Source organism: Zonotrichia leucophrys, chromosome 12 (genome assembly GCF_028769735.1).
Source record: "Zonotrichia leucophrys gambelii isolate GWCS_2022_RI chromosome 12, RI_Zleu_2.0, whole genome shotgun sequence".
In the NCBI taxonomy this organism is placed as follows: Eukaryota; Metazoa; Chordata; class Aves; order Passeriformes; family Passerellidae; genus Zonotrichia; species Zonotrichia leucophrys.
In genome coordinates, this window is record NC_088182.1 from 3466714 (window position 1) to 3488528 (window position 21815).

General features: G+C 50.6%; 1 protein-coding gene and 1 long non-coding RNA gene across 2 annotated transcripts in view; one reads left to right on the forward strand and one right to left on the reverse strand.

Annotated features, from left to right (window-relative positions):
- The window catches only part of SHQ1 (SHQ1, H/ACA ribonucleoprotein assembly factor), a 58324-nt gene extending 41264 nt beyond the window's left edge, over positions 1–17060 (forward strand). The window contains exon 12 of the mRNA XM_064724394.1: positions 16930–17060. Coding sequence (XP_064580464.1) covers positions 16930–17053 — 124 coding nt within the window. The 3' untranslated portion in view covers positions 17054–17060. The remainder of the gene's footprint in view (positions 1–16929) is intronic.
- On the reverse strand, positions 6938–7964 carry LOC135453122 (uncharacterized). The gene is made up of 3 exons (XR_010441776.1): positions 7790–7964; positions 7572–7703; positions 6938–6996 (listed from the first exon to the last, which is right to left on the reverse strand). It is a non-coding gene; the product is annotated as an uncharacterized LOC135453122 (long non-coding RNA).
- Positions 17061–21815: the final 4755 nt, after the last annotated feature.

A 21815-nucleotide genomic window follows, 5' to 3' on the forward strand; every position in this document is an offset into this window, starting at 1 on the left:
ACAAGGTGGGTAAGTGACCTGCTGGCTGCACCCTACCTGCCAGGGCTGTGATTACACTCCATCTCCTGCCCGCAATTTTTGGCAATTAGACAGAAATGTCCCATTTCCTGCGGTAAATAAATAGGGATGCGTATTTTGCCTTGATGTAACTCCACCTCCCCTAATATGCTGCATTGTCCATTGATTTGCCTAATTATGTGTATTACAGCGGCACGAGGCGCTGGCAGCAGCAGGGGTCCGTGCTGGGGAGAGGAGGAGGAGGAGGAGGAGGAGGAGGAGGAGGGTGATTGCTCCATCTGTTCTGCGAGCTGAGCTGCCGGGAGAGGCTGGGAACGGAGTGGGAAATGGAGGGAAGGAATTACCATCTAGTGCAGGTGCCTCTGGAAGGGAATCCCAGAGCCAGGTGCTGGCAGGCGGCTCTCCTGAGCTCCCCACGTGCTTAATTACCCTACAGCGAGGCTTCCCATTCGAATTAGAGCAGGCAATTGCTGCTGCAGCCTCGGAACAAAACGGGGAGTGCAGCAGGGCTTCATCCATCTCACTGCAGAGACCTGCGCTCCCCATCCAGCAGGATTCACGCCCCATTCGGCCGAATTTAAAAGCACTTACCTGGAATGAGATGATTAATTTAAAAATCTGAATGCAGGAGTGCAGCAGACAAGGTCAAAGCATGCGAGCTGTGGATCTGGGCTCCAGTGATGACATTACAAAAACAGCAAGTGTGCTTCCTGTGCTGTGGGTTTGGGAAGAAGTTGCTCAGGACTGGGGGAGCCAGTGCAGGGAGAATCCAGAGAATCCAGGAGAATCCCAGGGGAGCACGGGATGAGCTGTCAGCATTTGCTGTCCTGAACAAGGAGCTTTATCCCTCCACAGCTGATTCTCCCTGCCAGGATGGCTGATGGATCAGGGGTGGCAGTGGGGAATGTGCTGCTCATTCTCCTGCTGCTGCCAGCAGGTAACTCAGCAAATCAGCCTGTTAGTCCGACTGGAAAATACCTGAGGGGTAAAAACTGCCCAGAACCTGCCGTGTGCCAGGTAACAAGCCGCACACAGGGGCTGTGACATCCTGGGAATAACACACCTGGAGGGGGAACGCTATCAAAGTTAAAGTCATGCTGTGTATCCTGCAGGGTTTTAAATTGCCTCAGCAGTTTTTTGTGGTTTCTGCACGGCAGGGCAGGGCTGTGAGGAGCTGCTCACAACCTGGGCAGGCTTGGCTGTGTCCAGGTGATCCTGCAGCACCGTCCCAGCTGCATCCACTCAGGCAGCATCAAAGAGCTGCGGGTGCCACGGTCGGGAGCTGTGAAACTGAGCCGAGGTGCCTGGCACGGCTCCAGCCCTTTATTCACGGTGTGAAGGATTAGACAAGGATTTGCCATGGGGCACCATGGAAAGCTGCCTTTTACCTTCACATGTCCGACAGCAAACCCCACTGGTCTCGGTGTGGAGGGAGGGGAGGCTCTCAGAGAGCAGGGGCAATAGCATAACCTAAAAATTGGGATAAATTTCTATTCCAAGAAGATCCTGGTGCTAACGTGATTATGCTCTGAAATCTTGAAGGTTTGAGCTATGAATAATTGCAGTGATGTGCCTTTTCAGAATGTATTTATTACACAGCAGGTTTGGACAATGCTCTCAGGCACAGGGTGGGACACTTGGGGCGTCCAGTGCAGGACAGGAGCTGCATTTGGATAATCTGTATGGGTCCCTTTCAGCTCAGCATATTCCAGCATTCTGATAGCTGAAACAGCCCGTGGAGCCTTAACACCCTGCTCTTAATGACCCTAATGGAAAGTCCTAAATCACACTTCGATTATAACCTGCAGAGCTGTTGGGTGTCAGTGCAAAGCCAGCACGGGCAGGGAAGGCCGTGTGTGTGTGTGTGTGTGTTAATCAATTTGCTTTTCAAAGTGGCTGAAAACAGAAGCCTGAGGAGTTCCCCCTGCGAGGTGCTTTCCCTGGATGCTGCTCCTTGTGCTAATGGTATCCTCTCACCAGAGAAAACATCCCTCTCCAGAGCTGAAGTGGTTGGCAGGAGCTGTAATTAAGGTGTGAAGAGACTTTCCACACAAGAACCTGCTTTCCTTCCTGTGCTGGGCTCCTCCTTGAGAACAGAGACTCTTTGGCAATTGGCTTGGAAGCCTGTTTGTATTCCTGCTATTCTGTTTGGATTGCTAATCCTCCAATTTGCACCTTAACTCCCTTAAAATAAAACAAGGGCAGAAATGTTGTCACGCTGATTTGTAGTAATAAGCGTAAAAGAACAAAATATTTGTAATATAAATATTTATAATACAAGTGTTTCTGGACCAAAATTTATCAAAACCTCGTTCTCAAACAGCTATTAATATATTTTTTTAAATACTGCTAGTTGGTAGAACAGTCTTTCTGAGACTTAGAAATACAGTTTAGATATTTTCTCTTAAAGAATTTCTGGCTTTATTAATTAAGTAGAGATTTATATGGGGAAAAGGGAAACTAAAGAAAATAGTGATGTATTAGCTCGGTAGGAGAAGTGATTCCATGTGAGGAAAGTCACAGACTTTCCATTAAGAGAATCTGTTGGACTTTGGTGAGTCATGGGAAGATATTTTCATTGATAATGTGAAGCAGACCCTGGTGCACGTGTCTGTGGGAATGCAGGAGGTTTTGTGCTGGGAATGCCCAGCCCTGAGCATGTGTCTGCTCAGGGATCCTCCTTCCCCATGGGCTCTGACCCAACCAGGCCCTGCAGAAAGGGCTGGAGCTGCAGGATCAGCTTTTCCTGGCTGCTAATGTTGCTTTAAAACAGTCCTGAGTTCCTTTAAACTAGCTGGGTATTTCCACTGGATCCCACCCCAGGCACAGTGAGGACTGAGGATGGGTAATTTTGACTCATTACTCTGTTTCTTGAGTGACCATGGGCACCTCCCTTACACTCCTGGCACCCCACATCCCTTAATATTCCAGCATTAAATCTCCCTTGCCAGGCAGTGGTGTTCCCCAGCCACAAGCAGAAAAGAGCTGAAATCTGCGCTCACATTCCCTTTTTCTCTCCCATTTACATTTCACTGGCAGGTTACTGAGATTACAGGTTAATCAGTGCTGCAGAGAAACTGGGTGATCTGGTGTGCCTGGGCCTGAAGGCTGGAGCAGAGCAGGGCCAGCTCCAGGCCGGGATACCAGCATGGGATGGATGTTGGATAGATCAGGGCAGTGCCAGCTCCAGGCTGGGATACCAGCATAGGATGGATGTTGGATAGATCAGGGCAGTGCCAGCTCCGGGATACCAGCACAGGATGGATGTTGGATAGATCAGGGCAGTGCCAGCTCCAGGCTGGGATACCAGCACAGGATGGATGTTGGACAGATCAGGGAGAACGGGCCGGATGAGTGGCAGTGGTGGGGAAAGTGCAAACACCCAGAGACATCCCAGGCTGGGAATGTGGTTTGAGTGCTGGACTGCCCCTCGCATTACACACACAATTACAAGCTGTGTGGTGAGCAGATGGGAGCTCCAGGGAGGCTTTAAGCTGGCGGAACGCGCGCGAGGGAAGGCAGGAGGAGATATCCAAACCTCCCCTGGAGAGCGGGAGCCGCAGGCCCGGCTGGATCCGCTCCACGGGCCTGCTGGGCTGGCTCCACTCTGGGGAGCTGCTGCTGCTGCTCTGCTGAGGGGAATCCATGCTAAAGATGCCACAAGAAGTGCCTGTGGAGGCTGGCTCTGTGCTCTGTGCTCAGCCACCGAGGGCCCACAAGCTGTGCTGGCCTTTCCTCAGCATTCCCTGAGCATCCCGACTTCCCATCTTGGATGAGACCTCAGGAAAACCCCCTCCAACGACAAGGGCACCCTTTGCTTTTCAAACTCAGTTGTGGCTGCTGCTGCTCTGTCCCAAGCCTGACTTTGTGTCCTTCCAGCAGCCTGGCATGGTGGAGTCCATGGAGAAAGAGGCTGGGAGCGCGGCCAGAGGTGAGACCGCGGCTTTCCAGGCCTCGTCCCTCCCTGCTAAATTTGCATCTTGCTTTGGGGAATATAGACAGGAAAAAATGGACACATCTGGCTTCAGAATAAGCTGCTGAATTGCAATTTCCATCGGCTCCAAGAGGTGCCCAGCAGTGGCCTCTGCCCGCTGCGGGTGGGGTGGGAAATCAAAGCCTGGAGATTTCACAGGCGACACAAGAGCTCCATGCAAAACTCACTGCACAACTCGAGGAAAAACGTCTGCAAGTCGCCAGCCTGAATTTTCACTCCACCCTAGTCCAAAACCAGCCCCAGGCAATTCTTTGCCGGCTGAGATTAATCCGTGGGCGTCTTTAATCTGAAATGCTAAATCGGAGCAGAGTTTCAGTCTGTGCAAGCCCGCCCGCCTGCGCCGGGACTTCTGATTCTCTTTTTCCGTTACTTTTTCCCTATTGCTACAACAATTAATTAAGAATGGTTCTGCTGAACCCTGTTGATTCATTTGGCACTTGGAAGCTTAATGAGGTGTGAACCTGCAGACTGCGGCATCGGTGTAGCTGACACGGTAATTTATATCAATTGCTGTGATTAGTCCGGCTCCTCAATCACCGCGTTGTTTCTCCGAGCAATCTGTCACAGCCCGGACGGGGGGACCTCAGCGCTGGGTTTCTCTTACACTGCCAGCAATGTTCTTGAGGTGCTGCTAACAAGGAAAATACAACTCGTGGGATGCTTTGAGAATAGCAAGACACGGATTGCTTTGGTTGTAATGTGCTTTTCTCTCCTGATGTGGCTGAGATCAACCCTGGTGTGCAGCTGTGGGGTTGGGGTGCAGGTACCTGCCCCAGCAGCGTTTTGGGAGGGTGTTCTTTCCAGGTCAAAAGGTCTTGTTGCTTCAGCCTGTCAGGAGCTGGCTGTGAAAATCGCTCTGTGGGTTGTCGTGTTCGCTGTGCTGTGACGAGATTATTCATCAGTAACTTGAACTTCTGCAAATTCAGCCCAGGGCCGCTGGAGCCACCCCGGATCCCCTTGCCCATGACGTGGGGTCGAGTAGGGCACAGCAAGGGCTGTGTGACCTCTCTGCAATCACACCCCCCAGTTATGTCCTTGGTGATGGCACTGCGTCCTATTCACTTCCATATTCCAACAAAAATCATGGAATCACAGAATGGGTTGGAAGGGATCCTGAAGACCATCCTGCCCCTGGACAGGGACACCTTCCACTGTCCCAGGCTGCTCCAAGCCCCATCCAACCTGACCCTGGACACTTCCAGGGGTTTCAGGGGCAGCCACAGCTTCTCTGGGCACCCTGAACCTCCCCACCCTCACAGAGAAAAAATTCTTCTTAGTGTAAAATCTAAACCTGCCCTCCTTCAGGTTGTCACTACAATCCTTGTGAAAAGTCCCTCTCCAGACTTTTAAACCCCTACAATCACACAAATGCAACTATTTTGAGTTTTGGGAACAGCTCGGTGTTGAGGCATAACAAGAAAGAGAAGGACAAGCTCCCTTTTGGCAGCATGGGTTCAACAGAGCCACCACAACTTAAACCATCATCTCTGCCCTTCAGAAATACCTGCTCTGTGGGCTGAAGGTCCATTGCCTGCTGCTGCACTATCTCCAGGTGCCCCTGTACACACTGCCTTGTTTGTTGGGTGAGGATGGTGCTTTGTGGGCCACCAGGGAACCATTGGCACATCCTGGCTGGGTGTTGGATTGTTGTTGCTGAAATGGCTCCCAAAGTATTAAAAAGTCTTTTTTTTCCCAGCCCCGTGATCAAGAAAGAAGTCGAGATTCCTCAGCTCTGGTTCTCAAGGTTGTTTATTTTCCCTTATCTATTCCATTCTTTCTCTGACCTGCTGAGATCTGTCCAGCAAGTTGGGCTGTGGCACAGTCCCTGCCCTTGGGGTGGTGTTATATTTTTATACTAAAAACTACATGTACTTTATTTACAATAATTTTCCAATACCTATCACCTGTGTTAGACAGTCTGTCTCTACTCTAAACCAATCCAGAAGTGTCACCATCGCAGCAGAAGATGGAGGACAAGAAGAAAAGAAGAAGAACTGGACACACCCAGATTCCTCCATCTTGCCCCCGGAACCCCCATTCTAAAAACCCCAACATTCTACTTTTACACCCTGTGAATTAACTATCATTCTACTCAAACTCTTGTGGCTTGTAAATCCTCACACAAAGTTGGTAATTGTTTCCATGGGTTAAAATCAAAGGCACAGGTGGTTTTGACTTTGAATCTGTGCCAAGGTCTCTGAGCCCCTGCCGGGGTCTGGAGTCACCCAGGGCAGCCAGAGGAATGTCCTGGGTTCCAACAGCCAGGGACAGGGCTGGGATGGCAGCAGTCCCTTGGGGACAGGGCTGGGATGGGATGGCAGCCCCTTGGGGACAGGGCTGGGGTGGCAGCAATCCCTTGGGGACAGGTCTAGAATGGCAGCAGTCCCTTGGGGACAGGGCTAGGATGGCAGCAGTCCCTTAGTGACAGGGCTGGGGTGGCAGCAATCCCTTGGGGACAGGGCTGGGATGGCAGCAGTCCCTTGGTGGCAGCTCTGGGATGGCAGCAGTCCCTTGGGGACAGGGCTGGGATGGCAGCAGTCCCTTGGGGACAGGGCTGGGATGGCAGCAGTCCCTTGGTGGCAGCTCTGGGGTGGCAGCAGTCCCTTGGTGGCAGCTCTGGGGACAGAGCAGTGTGGAGCTCAACAGGCCCATGCGGCGCCGGGCAGGGGCTGTAAATCAGCCCTGCTGATGGGGAGAGCTTTAAATCAGCCTAATTGAGCTGCTGGGGCTGCACTGGAGCTGGTGCTACTTTTGTTTATTTTACGCCTGGTTAATGGGAAAATAAACAAACCACCCCCCCTAAACTGAAACCAGAAATGGGAGAAACGGAGCTACACCAAAATAAACCAGCTTTGAATTATTCCCTTCAGCTGGATGTCTAAACAGGAGAATGGATACGCAAATAAATCTAAAACGCTGAACAATGCAGGTAAAGATATTTTTAATGTTCACAGAGCCAGCAGGAAATCGTTACGTTGATGTTTCTGGAAAAGAAAAATCAGCATATGCAATGTTAACGCTTTCAAACTGATCAGTGAGGCACGGGCACATCATTTCTGTACCACTGCAGATGTGTAAACTAATTTTAACACCCTTTCTATTTTCAGCTCAGAGTCCTTAGAGTAAGTGAGCATTTGACCTGTAACCACTGAGAGTAGTGTTCACTTTGGGGCCTGTGTGTAGAGAAATATAATTTATTTTAATGATATTTAAGCTAATGAGCTTGGCTAATAGGTATTTTTTAAGCCCTTTATAGGGGTTCAGTCATGGGACAACACGCCATTGGGCACAAATGCTCATTTACTCTGCAAAATGTCAGAGAATGGCCCAGCTATTAGTAAAGTGCATTCTGTTTGATTTTTAAGAATATATTTCCATAAATTACTGGCCCTAGAAATGAAATAAATCAGCCAGCTATTCAGTGAAATCTTAAATGTTAATTGAGAGTCGTGGGAGTGGCTGGAGCCAAAGGAGGGAAGGATGTGGGGGATCTGCCTGGGAGCTGGCTCAGAGACTGCCCCACCCCATGGCTTGTCCAACATCCCCTGGATGTGCTTACCTCAGCTGTGGATTTACTTCTGCTGCTGCTGGAGATTCTGGCAAGAGGCCCCGCCATGGCAGGTCCGTTGGCCTGGCACCCCTGAGCAGGCCGGGGCAGTCTGGGCCTGCTCTCCTGAGCAGTTTGGACAGCCTGGAAACGAAAAGTGAGTCCTGAGGGAGGAGGAGGAGGATTGGGAACTGTGTGGGGACCAGAAGGGTGATGGTCAAATGGGTCACCTGGTCTGGGTGTAGGCACTTGAGTTGCGCCATGTGTAGGCTGCAGTCGGCATGTCTTCTTCCCAGCACACCTGGTTGAATTCGGGGTGTCAGGATGGTTCCCTGAATCCATTTTTGTTTGTTTTGCTCAGAGCCAGCTAACCGGTGTTTCCTCTTGGGGGAAGATGTTTCTTCTGCTGGCGCCAGCTGGAGCTGGTTGTGTTCTCAGCTCAGCAACCCTAGAACTGGGCAGAGAAAGTATGTCTGTGATGTCATAGCACCAGGAACCCAAGAACGGAACCGACCTTGCAAGGCCTACTTTCCTGCCCTCAGACAGGTTGAGCTGTGTCAAAATCAGTTCCTGAAGCTGCATTTATTTAACCCCTTCCTGAACTTTGCCAACACTGGGGGTCCCACAGTGTGTCCCTGCCAGCCCTGTCAGAGTTTTGCTCACAGCCTGTGGCGTGGATGTGTTCTTACACAAGTGCTTCATAACAAGGACAGCAGGTTTCTCTTCTCTCCTGATTATCATAATTCACTTCTTTATCATAATGTTATATAGAATAAAACTTCATGACTGGATTAAACAGTATTTAATGCACTTATTCCTTCACAATGGATTTCACTGTTTGGAGGTGAACATTTTTGGTAAGGGGAATGAGAACCAGATTAGCAGCAGTGATGTGGAGCTCCTTCCTACCCCAGAACAGCAGCAGCAGAGGGAGGGGGCAAGGGCAGCAATTTAATCTGTGTCAGTGCTCCCTGTGGGCAGACCCTGGGGCTGCTCAGGACTCTGGATCTGAACTCCCCATCTCCTTTCCTCTTCCTTCTGTCATGGTCTGGGTTTGTGCTGTGCATCCTCCTCCCAGTCTTGCTCCTGGGTTCCTCTCCTCTGGGCACCCTGATCCACAGGTAAAGCTGTGGCACCTCCACATGCCAGCAGCCCAGACCTGCGCTGAGCAGATGAAAGATTATAGTGATCAATTTGGTGAGAAGGGAGATTTTTCTCCATCTGTCCACCTTCAAGGCTCTATTTCCTCATAAACCATTCCCCGAGACATCAGGAAAATGGAAGCTGTTCTGAAATGGAGGAGATAGTTAACCCAAAATGAATGAATATCCCACAGGCTGGCTGGCTCTGGAGCAGGAGGGGAGCAGCCAGCCCATCTCTCCTGCCCCATGCTGGCTTTTGCAAAGAGCAAAGTGCCTCACATGCTGATGTTTTCACCCAGCATCTCTCCTCCCTGAGCTGCTCTGCTCAGCCAAGCACATCCAAGCCCTCCTCCCTCTGCTCAAAGGTGCCTCTGCCCCGAGCCAGGCAGGAGCAGGGCTGGATGAACCCCCGAACTGAGCTGGCCATGGGGGAGTGCTCATCAGCAGAGCCCAGGGCTGACAGGCTGCTCCTGGCCAGCCTCACTGATTTCCTCCCTGGAATACAAGCTCGTGGTTTGATTGGTTTGTATTTTAAGGGAACAGCAGAAGATGAAGACACTTTACAGGATCTGTGTTTGTGCAGCTTTCCTGGCCTGTGGTTCCAGTGCTCCTGGCTTCATTTGCACTCAGTGGGAAACTTTTTGGAAGCAGCAAGGTCAGCTCTGGAGGATTGGGGCAGGTTTCCTGGTGGGGCTTCAGGACACAGCAGGGCTCCTGCCTCAGTTTCCCCCTTAGGGCTGGATGAACCAAAGGGATAAAATCCTTCTGCTGCAGGGCAGACCTCAGCCTTTCTCTTAACCCTGTTCAGCCTACAGATGCTCCAAAGCCCTGAGGAAATGATGGCACTACACGATTTTATTTCTGCCTAAAGCCAACTTTCTGCCAGGAAAACTTCTCCCACGGATCCTGAACTGAGGCAGCGTGGGCAGCCCCCAGCAGCTGCTGCTGTCTCCCACCAAAGCCCAGTGGCAGTGAGTGCCAGAGCAGCATCCCAAAATAATTGGGGTCCTCTCGAGATGGAGAGCAGTGAGCTCAGCCTGGAGGAATGAAAAACTTATCCTAAAAGACTAAAAGATACCCCTGGAGCTGTGGGTGATGCTGGGGGATGATGGTCCAAGGGAGAAGCTCGTGGCAGCAACTCAGCCCACTGATGCTGCAGGAGAGAGCTCAGCTCTTCCCACAGCCACCATCCTCCTGCTGTCTCTGTCCCCATGTCCCTGCCATCCCTGTGTCCCTGCCATCCCTGTCCCTGTGTCCCTGCCATCCCTGTCCTCATGTCCCTGCCATCCCTGTCCCTGTGTCCCTGCCATCCCTGTCCCCATGTCCCTGCCATCCCTGTCCCCATGCCAGCCCCAACCCTCAGCTCCCTCTGGGCTTTCAGATGCCTCCACAATGCCAGCCAGGGTTGGGAGCAGCATGCTATTGTAAGCATGAATGCAGAATCAGTCCCTTTCCTACCAGCTGTCAAAAAGTATTATTTAATCTCAAATAGCTCTCAGTAGCTTTTTTTTGTTGTTGTTTCCTCTAGTTTGTTTTAAGAAGGTTGTTGAGTGTGAGAAAGCAGGAAGCAGTGTCAATAACACAGTGGGTTTTTTTCTTTTCACAGACACCCTTTGAACTCCCTTTACTCTGCCTCCCCTCCAGTTACATTTACACACCCTATAAATAACCTTCCAGGGCTTTGAAATGCTTTTATTAAAGCTGAGAGTGGAGATTTTTTTTTTCCAAATCCAGTGTTATTTGCTGCATTATCTGTAGACAACCTTCAGCATAATTACTATAAATGGCTTTAGGTTTTAACCCATCCCTGTGTGTGCTGAATGAGAAGGAAAACTGGGCAGGAAAGTGGCAGAATCTCAGGGAGGAGATGATGGATGTGCTGGGACCCCATGGCCCCAGCTCTGTGGGGTCTGTGGGGTGAGGGGAGCTGAGCCCAAGCCTGACCCAATTCACTGCCCATGGAGATCCTTGGGGACAGCTTGGACACTTGCTTGCAAGGTCCTACAGGAGCACTGGATGTCTGCTGGGAGGCACTGGGACCATGGCTGGGATGAAGGTCCATGAGCAAGGGCTCCCCAAGTGCATCCCGCCCTGCCCAAAACACCTGCACATGTTCAGGTGTCACCTCTGCACCCAGGGAGGAACCTGGGCCACCACCCTCATGTTTGGGGTCAGTTCAGCACAATCTGGTTCTCTGGGATGGATATTTCTGCTGCTTTGTTGTTGCTTTAGCCTTTACCTGGGTAACTCCCAATTTTCACTGATTTAAGCCAGAAAATGATGGTTTTTCATAGTAATTCTCTGCTGCCCTGCAGCTCTCTGTTCCTTGGCTCCCTATGCCAGCAGCATTGCAGATGTGGCTGTAAGGTTTGGGATTTCTCTGCTCTGGGTTTCCTTCCTTCCCACTCTCCTTTGTGGTGCAGCAAATTGAGGGGAACCACCTGTACAGCTTCTACTGACCCACATTTGCTCTTCTCCCTTTCATTATTTTTTTCTATTATCATCACTATGGCTTAGAGAGTGCTCAGATGAAGTTTTGCTGTCTCCTGGAGCCAGCCCCTGGAAAGCCACCACGTCCCCTTGTGCAGCCCTCAGTGACAGCAGATGGAGCTTGGGGGGAACATAATGAGGTGGAAGGGCACTGCCCCAGCCTTGCAGCCCCCAGGAGTGTTTGTCTGTGCCTCTTACCTCACCAAATGACGAAAATCTCCTTCACCATCATCAATCTTCAATTTTCTGTGCCACCAGGCTGGTGCAGGGCACTCCTGCAGCTCACCTGGGCTGGGGGTAGCTCTGCTCTGATAATGTCCCTTGCAGCCCCCTGCCACAAGAGCTGGATCTAGATGGCCTTTAAGGTACCCACTCACCCAAACCATTCTCTAATTCTATGATTCTGTGCATTTGAAAGTCAGGAAATGACAAAACCAACCCATGATATTTTGAATTAATTGAAATATTTCTGTTTGTGAACACTTTTTTCTTGTTTTGTTAATAACTACAGAAGTACAGTTAAAAAAAAAGTTCCTTAATGATATTAACTAGGAAGTTATTCTATTTATCATAATATTAAATAGAATAAAATTTCATGACTGGATTAAACAGTCTTTAATGCATTTATTCCTTCACAATGGATTTCACTGTTTGGAGGTGGACATTTTTGGTAAGGGGAATGAGAACCAGAGGGAAAAAAAAAAGGACTTTTAGGAAAATATTATAACTGCCTAAAAACAAACCCACTAGTCCTGAAATATTTATAAATACATTGTTAGTATTATTGGGATGATGCATTTTGGAAGAACTGAGGGAAGGAGGAATTTTCCTGACCAGTGTGCTGGGAGCCTGGCAGGTGATTTTCTATTCTGGATGCAGCTTTTGCAGGCGAGTGCGAGCGATGAAGGGCATTAGCTAAATAAGAGATGATTTAGTGGTGATGGCACTGCTGGTCCACAGATCCCACAGCTGCTAAATTTCAATATAAACTCCCTAACTCTGGAGGCAGAAAGAACTGAACACGCACAAGAGACTGTTTCTGAATATATTTTTCCCCCCTCTCTCCAATAAAAGGCACAAATAATAGCGTATTTTTCAAAGTGCAAAGCACTTTACATTGCAAATACTTACATTAAATTTACATTTCATGGGTGAGTGGCCATAGCTGCTGCTTGCCACATCCTTGCTGGTGACACTCCAGCAGTTGTAGATGATCTAGTGCCCGCTGGCTGAGTGTGCCTGGGTTGTCCAGGAGCAGAGGGGCTGAGGGCAGAGCACTCTGGAGCTCCAGAGCACCTTGTCAACAAAGCCAGAAGGGAGAGGAGTTGTCCAGGAGCAGAGGGTTGTGCAGGAACAGAGGGGAATGAGGGCAGAGCACTCTGGAGCTCCAGAGCATCTCCACAACCTCATCTCCAAAGCCAGAAGGGAGAGAGTGGGAGCTCAGGGAGCAGGTGCTGTGGAAAGGCTTGTGCAGCAAGGCATTGAATTCTGGGCAAAGCCAAAGGGAAATCCATTCTTCCAGTCCTGGAGGGATGTGATTCCTGTGCCCTGGAGGCCAGGGGGAGAGACACAAATCCTTTTGGCAGAGCAGCAGCCAAGCCGTGCGCTCCCGCTCGGCAGGGCCGGCCCGTGGATGCACGGTGCTTCCCTGGAAAGGTCAGCACACTCAGCGTCCCTGTTTTCTGCAGAGGTGATGGATGAGCTGCAAACACTGTGCTGACAGTTGTTGTGGCCATGGAAAACTCATTTTCTGCTGCTCCTCACTGGGAGGTGCAGGATGGCCGTGGTTCCCTCGATCACGGCCGTGCCCCTCCTGCCATGTGCCACCTTGCTGGCTTGTGCTGGCAGAGACAATTTTCATGGAATCACAGAATCATTTAGGTTGGAAAAGATCTCCAAGACCATCAAGTGCAACTGTTAACCCAGCCCTGCCAGTGCCAGTCTCCAAGTGCCACATGTTTTAAATCCCATGTCTCCAAGTGTCACATCCATGTCTTTCAAATCCCTCCAGGGATGATGACTCCAGCACTGCCCTGAGCAGCCTGTTCCAGGGCTTGACAACCCTTCGAGTGAAGAACATTTTCCTAATAGCCAATCTCAGATAATTTCCTGTACAATATCCAATCTGAGATTGATTTTCACGGCCTCCTTTGAGGAGCTCCCTGTTGGAGCCACCCTGGCAGTTACAGGCTCTCTGATTATCCTGCCTAATCAGAAAAGGTTGCACTCCCCTCCCTGGCCCTGCAGACAATTGCTGCTGTGCTGGAGGCCACTGGGTGCTCCCTGGGGCTGGCTGGGGTGTAGGGATGGGTGTGCAATCCCCTGGATTGCAAAGTCCCTCTGCCACCAGCACAAGGTGTCAGACAAGAGCCCAGTGCTCCTTCACTGCCGTAAGAAAATGTGGGGATTTTTTTTCTCCTTTCTTTGTTTACCTACAACATCCTTGATGACTGTTCTGGTCAGTCCATACTGTGACCTTCTCACTCAGTGCATTGTTTCATTTCTAGTCTCAAGGTTTAGTGTTTGTCATTTATCTGTGTTGGCTTTGGCACCTGCGAGCCCGGGGTCTGCCCCTGAGTCACTCCTCACCTGCAGGGATGATTCCTCATTAGTTTCTGTGCTGGCATTTACCATCCTGGCAGCCTCCAGAGCCTGCCTGGTGTGTGAGCCCGGGCTGAGTCACAGCTGGCTTTGCATCCATGGAAAATTAGTGGAGACCTGAGAAGGCACAGCGGGGTCTGATCCCATCTGCAGAGAGCACAGCAGGGCAGGGGTGCTGGCACAGGGAGCCCTGGTGGGAACCTGTCCATTCCAGGCCTGGAACAAGCATTTATCTCCTGTGGGATTTATCCTACTGTGGGTTTTGCCCACACTCACAGATTAAAACCCATGTGGGTTTGCCAGCCTGTGCTGCAGCCATGACTTTGCTGATGTGTAACTGTAGCTGCCTGTTGGGATTTGCTCCTCTGGATTTGTTTGCAGGCTCCTGGGAGAGATCTCCCGTTTGATGAATCCTTTTGTGCACACTGTGCTCCTGTTCCCTGGGAGCAGCAGTCCCTGAGCCTCACACAGTGTCACAGCCTGTGCCACATCGTGGGGCCAGCTCCTGCTCACAGCATCATCCTTTCCAGAGCGGTCCCTCTGTGAAAAAATCCCAAGCAGTTCCTTAATAAACTAGTTCAGGGTATAAAGTATTTAACTGTTGTGTAATTTCCTGGCAAGCCAGCGGGTCCCCTCATAAATGCAGGAGCGTCGTGCTGGCTCCTGGCCAGGCTCAGGCGTCCCTGGCCACCTGCCCTGTGCCAGCTCGTAAAACCCTCCCATGCTGGTCCCCTTCCCATCCCACTCCCCACACCAGGTCCCTGTGGTGCCACTGCCAGCTAGGGGGGTTCCTGTGAGCCCCCCAAGTCAAACTTAAGGCTCACTGCCCTGTTCTCTGCAGGGAGGAGGCTGGACAGTGTCACCCAGCCACCACGGCCCCAGCACCTGTGTGACAGAACCAGTTTTTCTCCTCCCATTTGCACACTTTCCCCAGGGGTCAGATGGTTTCTGGCGCCTGCAGCAAAGCCACAGGAAATATCACCGACTTGAGGGGTTTCTCTGGGTTTTAGCAGTTTCTCACCTTTCCAGGCAGGAGGAAAAGCGTGGAGAAGTGATTCATCCCAGCCCTGAAAGCCAAGCCAAAAGCCACCAGGGAGGCAGCCAAGCCTCGGGCAGCCAGTCAAACCTCCCGTGCTCTGACCCAGGGTCACGGCTGTGGGGCCTGACTCACATTCCTCACCATGCAGGGCCTGATCCCAGGGGCCCTGTGCTTCACCACAGTGGCCCATCCCTTCTTTCTGTGTATTAATTCCCTGCAATAACCCCCAGCCTCTGCCTTCACCACAACCTTCTCCCTCGAGGCTCAGCTCCTGGCCCGTGCTGCCCAGTGCCCGTGGGTCTGTCGGGGTGCTGGTGCATCTCCTGGGGTGCTGGTGGCTCTGCTGAAGTGCTGCTGGGTTTTTTGGGGTGCTGCAGGCTCTGCTGTGGTGCTGGTGGTCGGCCAGGGTGCTGCAGCTGCCCGTCCATGTGCTGTCCTGATGTGCTGGCCAGCTGAGGGAGGCGTGCAGGCTGCGTTTGAACCAGGAGGGAGGTGGGACCGGGATGCAGCTTCAAAGGCTCTGAACTGGTTGCCAAGAAGTTCAAAGTGGCAGATTTGGGGTTTGTTTCAAGTCCTGATACCTTATTTTCTGAGCTGTTGGGATGCTGTGCTGGGGTTTGGGAGGCTCTGGTGGCCTGGCTGGGTTTGTGGCTGGGAAACAGCTCCTGTGTTTGCTCAGACCCCTCTGGGCAGGGGATGATGCCTGACCTGGTGCTGCAGCCCCCTGCAAGCCTGGAGGAGAGAGGAGGAGAGAGCAGATGCCTTTATGTGTGAACTGAATCCATCTGGCCACAGACAGACAGACAGACAGACAGACAGACATTCCACACTGGGCTGTGTTGGCCTGGGTGGGTGTCAGGGGCTCTCCAAGGAGAAGGATGGGGAGAGGAGGACACGGAGCTGGGCTGCCTGAAAACACCTGGGCTGTAATGAGAGAAATTTATTATTCACCTGGCTGTGAGAGTGGGCACACTGGGTGTGACACCAGCACAGAGGACAATTCCTGACCTGGGCTGCCTGCATGGCAGGGTCTGCTGAAATCTGCCTGGAATCAGTTAGGATTGTCCCAAATGATCTCAAGGGTCCCTTCTAATCATTCTCTGATTCTACATTTTGCATTTTTATGCAAAAAAATAAGATCTTTCTTTTATTCTTCAGATCCTCCACAGGAGGATCCTTCAGATCCTTCTTTTATTCCTCAGACCCTGCACATCTCTACAGAACCATCCATGAGGGTGTGAGCAAAGGTTAAGTTCTCACAGCTGTGCATGGGCCCCTCGTGTTCAGCCCCATGAAAACAAAGAGTGAAGGAGATCTGCTGGCACCCAGCCCCGTGCAAAGCTCACTGAGGCTGATGAGTTTTCCTGATAACTCTGAGGACTTTGGACTCTGCCCTTTGGCACTTGTGGCTGAGTGCCCTCAGAAGGGATTGATGCCCTGTGGGAAGAGATGGAGTTCCTGGGAAGCCCCTTCCATTTTCTCATCCACAGAGGGTTTTTGTATTAACAGATATGTTTTGGGTAGGGCAGATAAAACATCATTATCCATATTTCTGAAGAGGAATCACTTACAGGCTCTCTCACAGTGTTTGGAAGGATGTGCTGGCCTGGATCTGCTTGAGGATGCAGTTATGCTGGGGATGGTTTGGATCTGTTTGGGTCATTTGTGCCAAGCCAAAGAAGCAGCAAAATCATCATGCTCTAAATGCTCATTGGAAGGATTTTGTTCTCATAGATTTCTGTTAGTTGTCTTAGTAAGGGGTGGCATGCTTGAATTTGGCAATTCCTACACTAAATGCACAAGAGGGCAACATTTACTGGCAGGTTTTCCCCTAGAAATGCTTCCAAACCCCCACATTGACCCATTCCTCACCAGTCCAGGTGTTCATGGTCACATTTTAGTCCTGTATGTGTAAGTCAGTGGGACTTACCTGTACATTCTCCCCACAGGAAAACCTGAGCACCTGCTCAGTTCTCTGCAGAATCACAGCTCCAGAGCACAGCTTACAGCCATGATACAAATTAGGATTTTATTCACTATTTTATACCAGCACTATCTGTACCTTGCTGACTAATGTGGGGTTTTTCTCTCTTTTCAGGCCAGTTTCAGACCAGTTGCTTTGCTTGCTTGTCCTGCATCTATTTCCTCCAACCAGCCTCTGCCCTGGAAGGTTTTGTTTGGAAGCACCATCCCACAAGGAAATCAATTGTGTTTTTGTTTGAAATTGCACCCTTCTCCATATTTCCTTATCTTTAGCTAAGTGGCCATCACCTCCTAATTATAGTTTCCTCTTTTTTTAACTACTGTGCTCAATTTACAGCCTAATTACTCTTACCTTGTTTGTTTAATGAAGCTTATATAATGATTCCTGTGATCTTCGTGAAACGTTACGCTGGGATTTTACTTTTCACTTTATAAACTGCGATTTTATATTAATGTTTTTAACCTCAGGTTTCTAATCATAAAGTCATAAGGAGTTTAATTGATTTGAAACTAGCCATGCCCTGAAGTGTGTACATGTCAGATTGATTCAAATTGATCCAACGTGTTTAAATAAAACTCGTGCCAAAAGCCCGTTGCACCTTATGCTACCAGATATTTGCCCATAGCCCTCTGGTTACTTAATTATGCTGCCATCTCAGTGTGATAAATTATTGATCAGGATGTGTTTTTATGTGTGTTGGTCGTAGTTTGGGGAGCCAGAGAATCCCCCAGTCCCACAAGTCAGCACAGGCACATCATGTTGGAGGGAATGGTGCAAAGAGTCTGGTCACATCCTTGTGTCTTCTCACTGTTTGGGTCAGTCTGGGGGCTCTGGGAAGCTCCTCCTGCAGTTTAAAGAAAGGAACAGGAGGCCAGAGGGGGAATACAAGGTGACACAGCAGCAATATGTGATTTCAAACGCAGGGGTCTGCCTGGAGATCCTCAGTGTCTGCTCTGCTGGGGCTGCTTTGCACATGGGCCTGCACAATTTGTGGAGCTCTGACAGCCCCCAATGTTGCCAGCTCGCAAACACTCACTGAGCTCTCTCGTGACAGACACAGAGGCTGCAGCCCCAAGGCAGCCCTGCAAGCTGCGGCCAGCTGCCTCCCACGGGATGCTAAATTTGGTGTGTCTGGCTGAGGGATGCAGCAGCCATCCCTGCCTTTGAAAATACCCAATAAATACCAAAAGTCACTGTTTCATGGTAAACACCTTGAAGCCACAGAAATGCCTTTTGGAAAGTAAGATTTGATTCAAGCAGCCCAAGGTGTAACCAGCAAAATCAAATGCTGCAGTTCTACCTGAACCTGCTCAGGTCATGTCACCATCACCAGGGTGTCTTTCCAGGGCCCCCATCCCTACCCTGGAATTGTCTTCATGGCTAGAAAATCTGATGAGCTGATTGACACGAGTACAAATCTGTGAAGTAAAATGAAGACAGTTCAATCTAGGAAGATGGCAACAGATTTTTGTCCTTAATTAGACCTCAGTATTACTATTGGATTTTTTATTTATTCTGAGGTTGGATTAGATTTTAATAAAATAGCTGCATGTATCAGTACAGATGAGCAGAGACAAAACTGCTGAGTGGCCTAAAACATGGCAAAATTGATTACAGTGACTGGTACAGTCAGAAGTAATGAAGTCAGTTTTGGTCTTAACCATCTTGCATTATTTTATTAAAACTTATGCCAAGAAGCATTGGCCGAGCTATGATATACATTAATGCAGAGGTGCATAAATAAATAAATAAAACCCCAACAGGTGGGTGTTGAGCCCCAGTAAATATTTCCTGGCACAGTCCTCTGTCTCAGCCATGTCTCCTTCCCAGTTTCAAAGGTGAGAGGTTGTGCCTGGGGTGAAGAGCTGGAGCTGGGTGAGGAGAATCCCACAGAAAAACTTCCTTGGAGTCCTGGCCTTTGCTGGTCTGCCAGGGGCAGCAGAGCAGGGACAGACAGCAGGGGAGTAGTAAAATACAAAAATGATGTTATCAGTCAAGCACCTGATCTCCAAGTTTCGGCGTAGTTTTCCTGTGAGTTTCAAGTTTGTGCTCTTTTCTATGTAGATGACACTAATTAACTAAATGAGCTCTGTTCCTCACAGACAGGACTTGTGGATTCAAAGAAACCAGAAACTCAGAGCTCAGAAAAATCATGTTTGTTGGCTTTTATTTTACTGTTCGTGCCCTTGAGACCATGGGTAAGGAAAGGCATTGTGCACACAGAAAGTGCACAGGAGGTGTGACTGCATTGCTTGTGTGCTCCATGTGCCACCTTGGCCCACCACGGACACCCACAAAAATCCTGCTTAGGTTGTCATTTCTCCACAGGCCAAACAGAGGCATTGTGCCTTGATTCCAGGGGAGAATTCCCCATGGAGCCCTTGTACTTGTGTTGCCCATGCTGGGGTAGCCCTCTGCACACAGTGTGTAAATCACACATCTCTACGCTGCCTCGCTAGTAAAATACTGGAGCTCTAGAAATAATGTGCATTGCTCTCATGAGAATATTTTTTATCAATTGGCCCATAAAATCCACCAAGGAATTATGTGAGTACCAATATATCTCCACCATCCTCCCACTGATGAGAGCGTTTATTTGGTATAGACGAAATTGAATTTTAATTTGTTCTCCTTCACGCGGGCAGTTTTCTTCTCCGGGTGTAAATACGGTGCTTAAACAAACCAATGAGTCTTCTGGGACGTGGCTCATGTGCATCACTGCTCCTCCTGCCTTGGTGGCACTGGCTGATGGCAAACCAGCTCTGTGTGAGCCTCCTGAGCAGCACAGTCCTTGTGGCCACAGCTGGACACATTGGAAGGGACAGATTTCCCTGGGTGGCCGTGGCAGTGCCCTCAGCGCTGTCTGAGCCCACTCTGCAGAGTTACACACGCTGCAGGCACTGGCTGTCTCTGCCTGTATGCACATCCTGGGGTTTGCAGCAGGTTCTGGCACCTGAGGACATCTCTGTGCTGCCTTCATGGCTCTGACATCCCCAAGTGCTGGGGGTGACATTGCCCATGTGGGGCCTGGGCTGCTCTGACAGCCTGGATGGTCACTGCTGTCCCTCAGCCTGGATGGTCACTGCTGTCCCTTAGCCTGGATGGTCACCACTGTCCCTCAGCCCAGATGGTCACCACTGTCCCTCAGCCTGGATGGTCACCGCTGTCCCCCAGCCTGGATGGTCACTGCTGTCCCCCAGCCCAGATGGTCACCACTGTCCCTCAGCCCAAATGGTCACTGCTGTCTCCCAGCAGAGAGGGTCACGGCTGTCCCCCCTCCCCACTGACCACAGTGCCAGCCCTGCCAGCAGTGCTCAGGGCTGGAGCAAACCCTCTTTGCCACAGCAGCAGGGGAGGATCATGGAATCACAGAACTGGGTTGGAGAAGCCCTCTGAGATCACTGAGTGCAGCTGTCACCTCAGCACCACCATGCTCACCAATGTCCTCAGGGGCCACGTGCACACGTCTTTTGAACACTTCCAGAGATGGTGAATCCACCCTTCCCTGGGCAGCCTGTTCTAGTGCCTGACCATGCTGAAGAAATTTTCCCAAACACCCAACCTAAACCTCTCCATACAATCATTTGGCCCATGTGGTTTTCTGCATCTCACAGAGAGTCTGGGGCTGCCAGAGGTCTTGGGGGGAAATGTGTGTGGTGGGTCCAGATGTTTCCATGGTGTCCAGTGGTACAGCAGAGCAGCACAGGTGCTGGGGATGCTGATGGACATGGGATCCATGAGACCTGATGGGCAGCCAGGGTGAAGGCAAAAAGGGACAGTGACACCCATGGAGCTGCTGATGATGGTGATCTGCAGAAAAATAGGCATTGCTCAGCCAGTGGGTCACCAGCTGCCCCTCAGGCTCCAGCCTGGGGATCCAGCCTGAAAACCAGCTGACCCAAACACTGGTTTTCCAAGTGCACATATTTAAGCTGCAGTCCCAATGGGTGGGCATTCACAGCTGTGCTGTAAATCGAGCACTCCCTGCTTTCCCTCCCTGCAGGGACAGCCCCAGGGTGATGGAGCAGCCCCAGGCACGCTCCCTGGCCCTGGCTGCGGCAGCTCAGGGGTGTCAGGGCTGCAAGGGGCCAGGCAGGGGTTAGGCCTCATGGCAGGGCGAGGACAGGATGATTTATCCCAGTCCTGCCGGGCAGGGGGATATCTCTATCTCTGCCGAGCCCCACAGCTGGCTGATAGAGCACAGCTCCCTCTCCTTGATAAGCATGTGGGCAGCATATATAATTCTTGCAGAGCTTTCCTGCTAACCTAAACAGAGATTCTGCAAACTTTATGTGCTCAGAAGATAAAAGGTAATGAGACTCCATACATTTCCTGGCTGAGCCCCTTTACCAACCTTTCAATTGCTTCCAAAATGCCCCGTCGTAACCTCTCCATTAGAAATAGATTGGCGGTCTTAATTCTCCTCTTATCACCGACAGCGCCCAGGGGAAGAGTCATGTCCTTCCCCTGCGGCTCTCCGGGAGAGATTCGCCTCCCGATGCAGGTCCTGGGCTGGGGCTGTGCCACACAGATGGGGAGGCGGCAGGGAGTTGTGGCACTCCATCTATCTGCACTGATGGAGAAGAATTAAAGGAACAGGGGAGCATTGAAAACAGGCAATTGCATTCCTGAGGTCGGGCTATTACATTTTATTTATCATTTAAAAGCACCGTGTCTGCTGCCCTTTGGAGCCTGCTGAAATCCAGCCCTGCTGGTGCTGTCCTGGATTTGCAGAAAAGAGCAATTTCTGTTCCTCATTAAACAAAGATGCCATCCGCTCCATCAGCCTTTGGGTTTGGTTCCAAGCAGCTCAAAGCTATTTTATGCTTCCTGATTTTTTTAAACCGTGGCTGATGCCCACTTTCCTTTGCTCCTGGCTCCCTGGCCAAGCCAGCAAGCAGAATCACAGAATCACATTGCTTTAGCCTTGTCCATGCTGGCTCAGGAATCCAGGGGCACTTCCCAGCCCTGAAGCAGTGATCCTGTTTCTAGCACTGAAT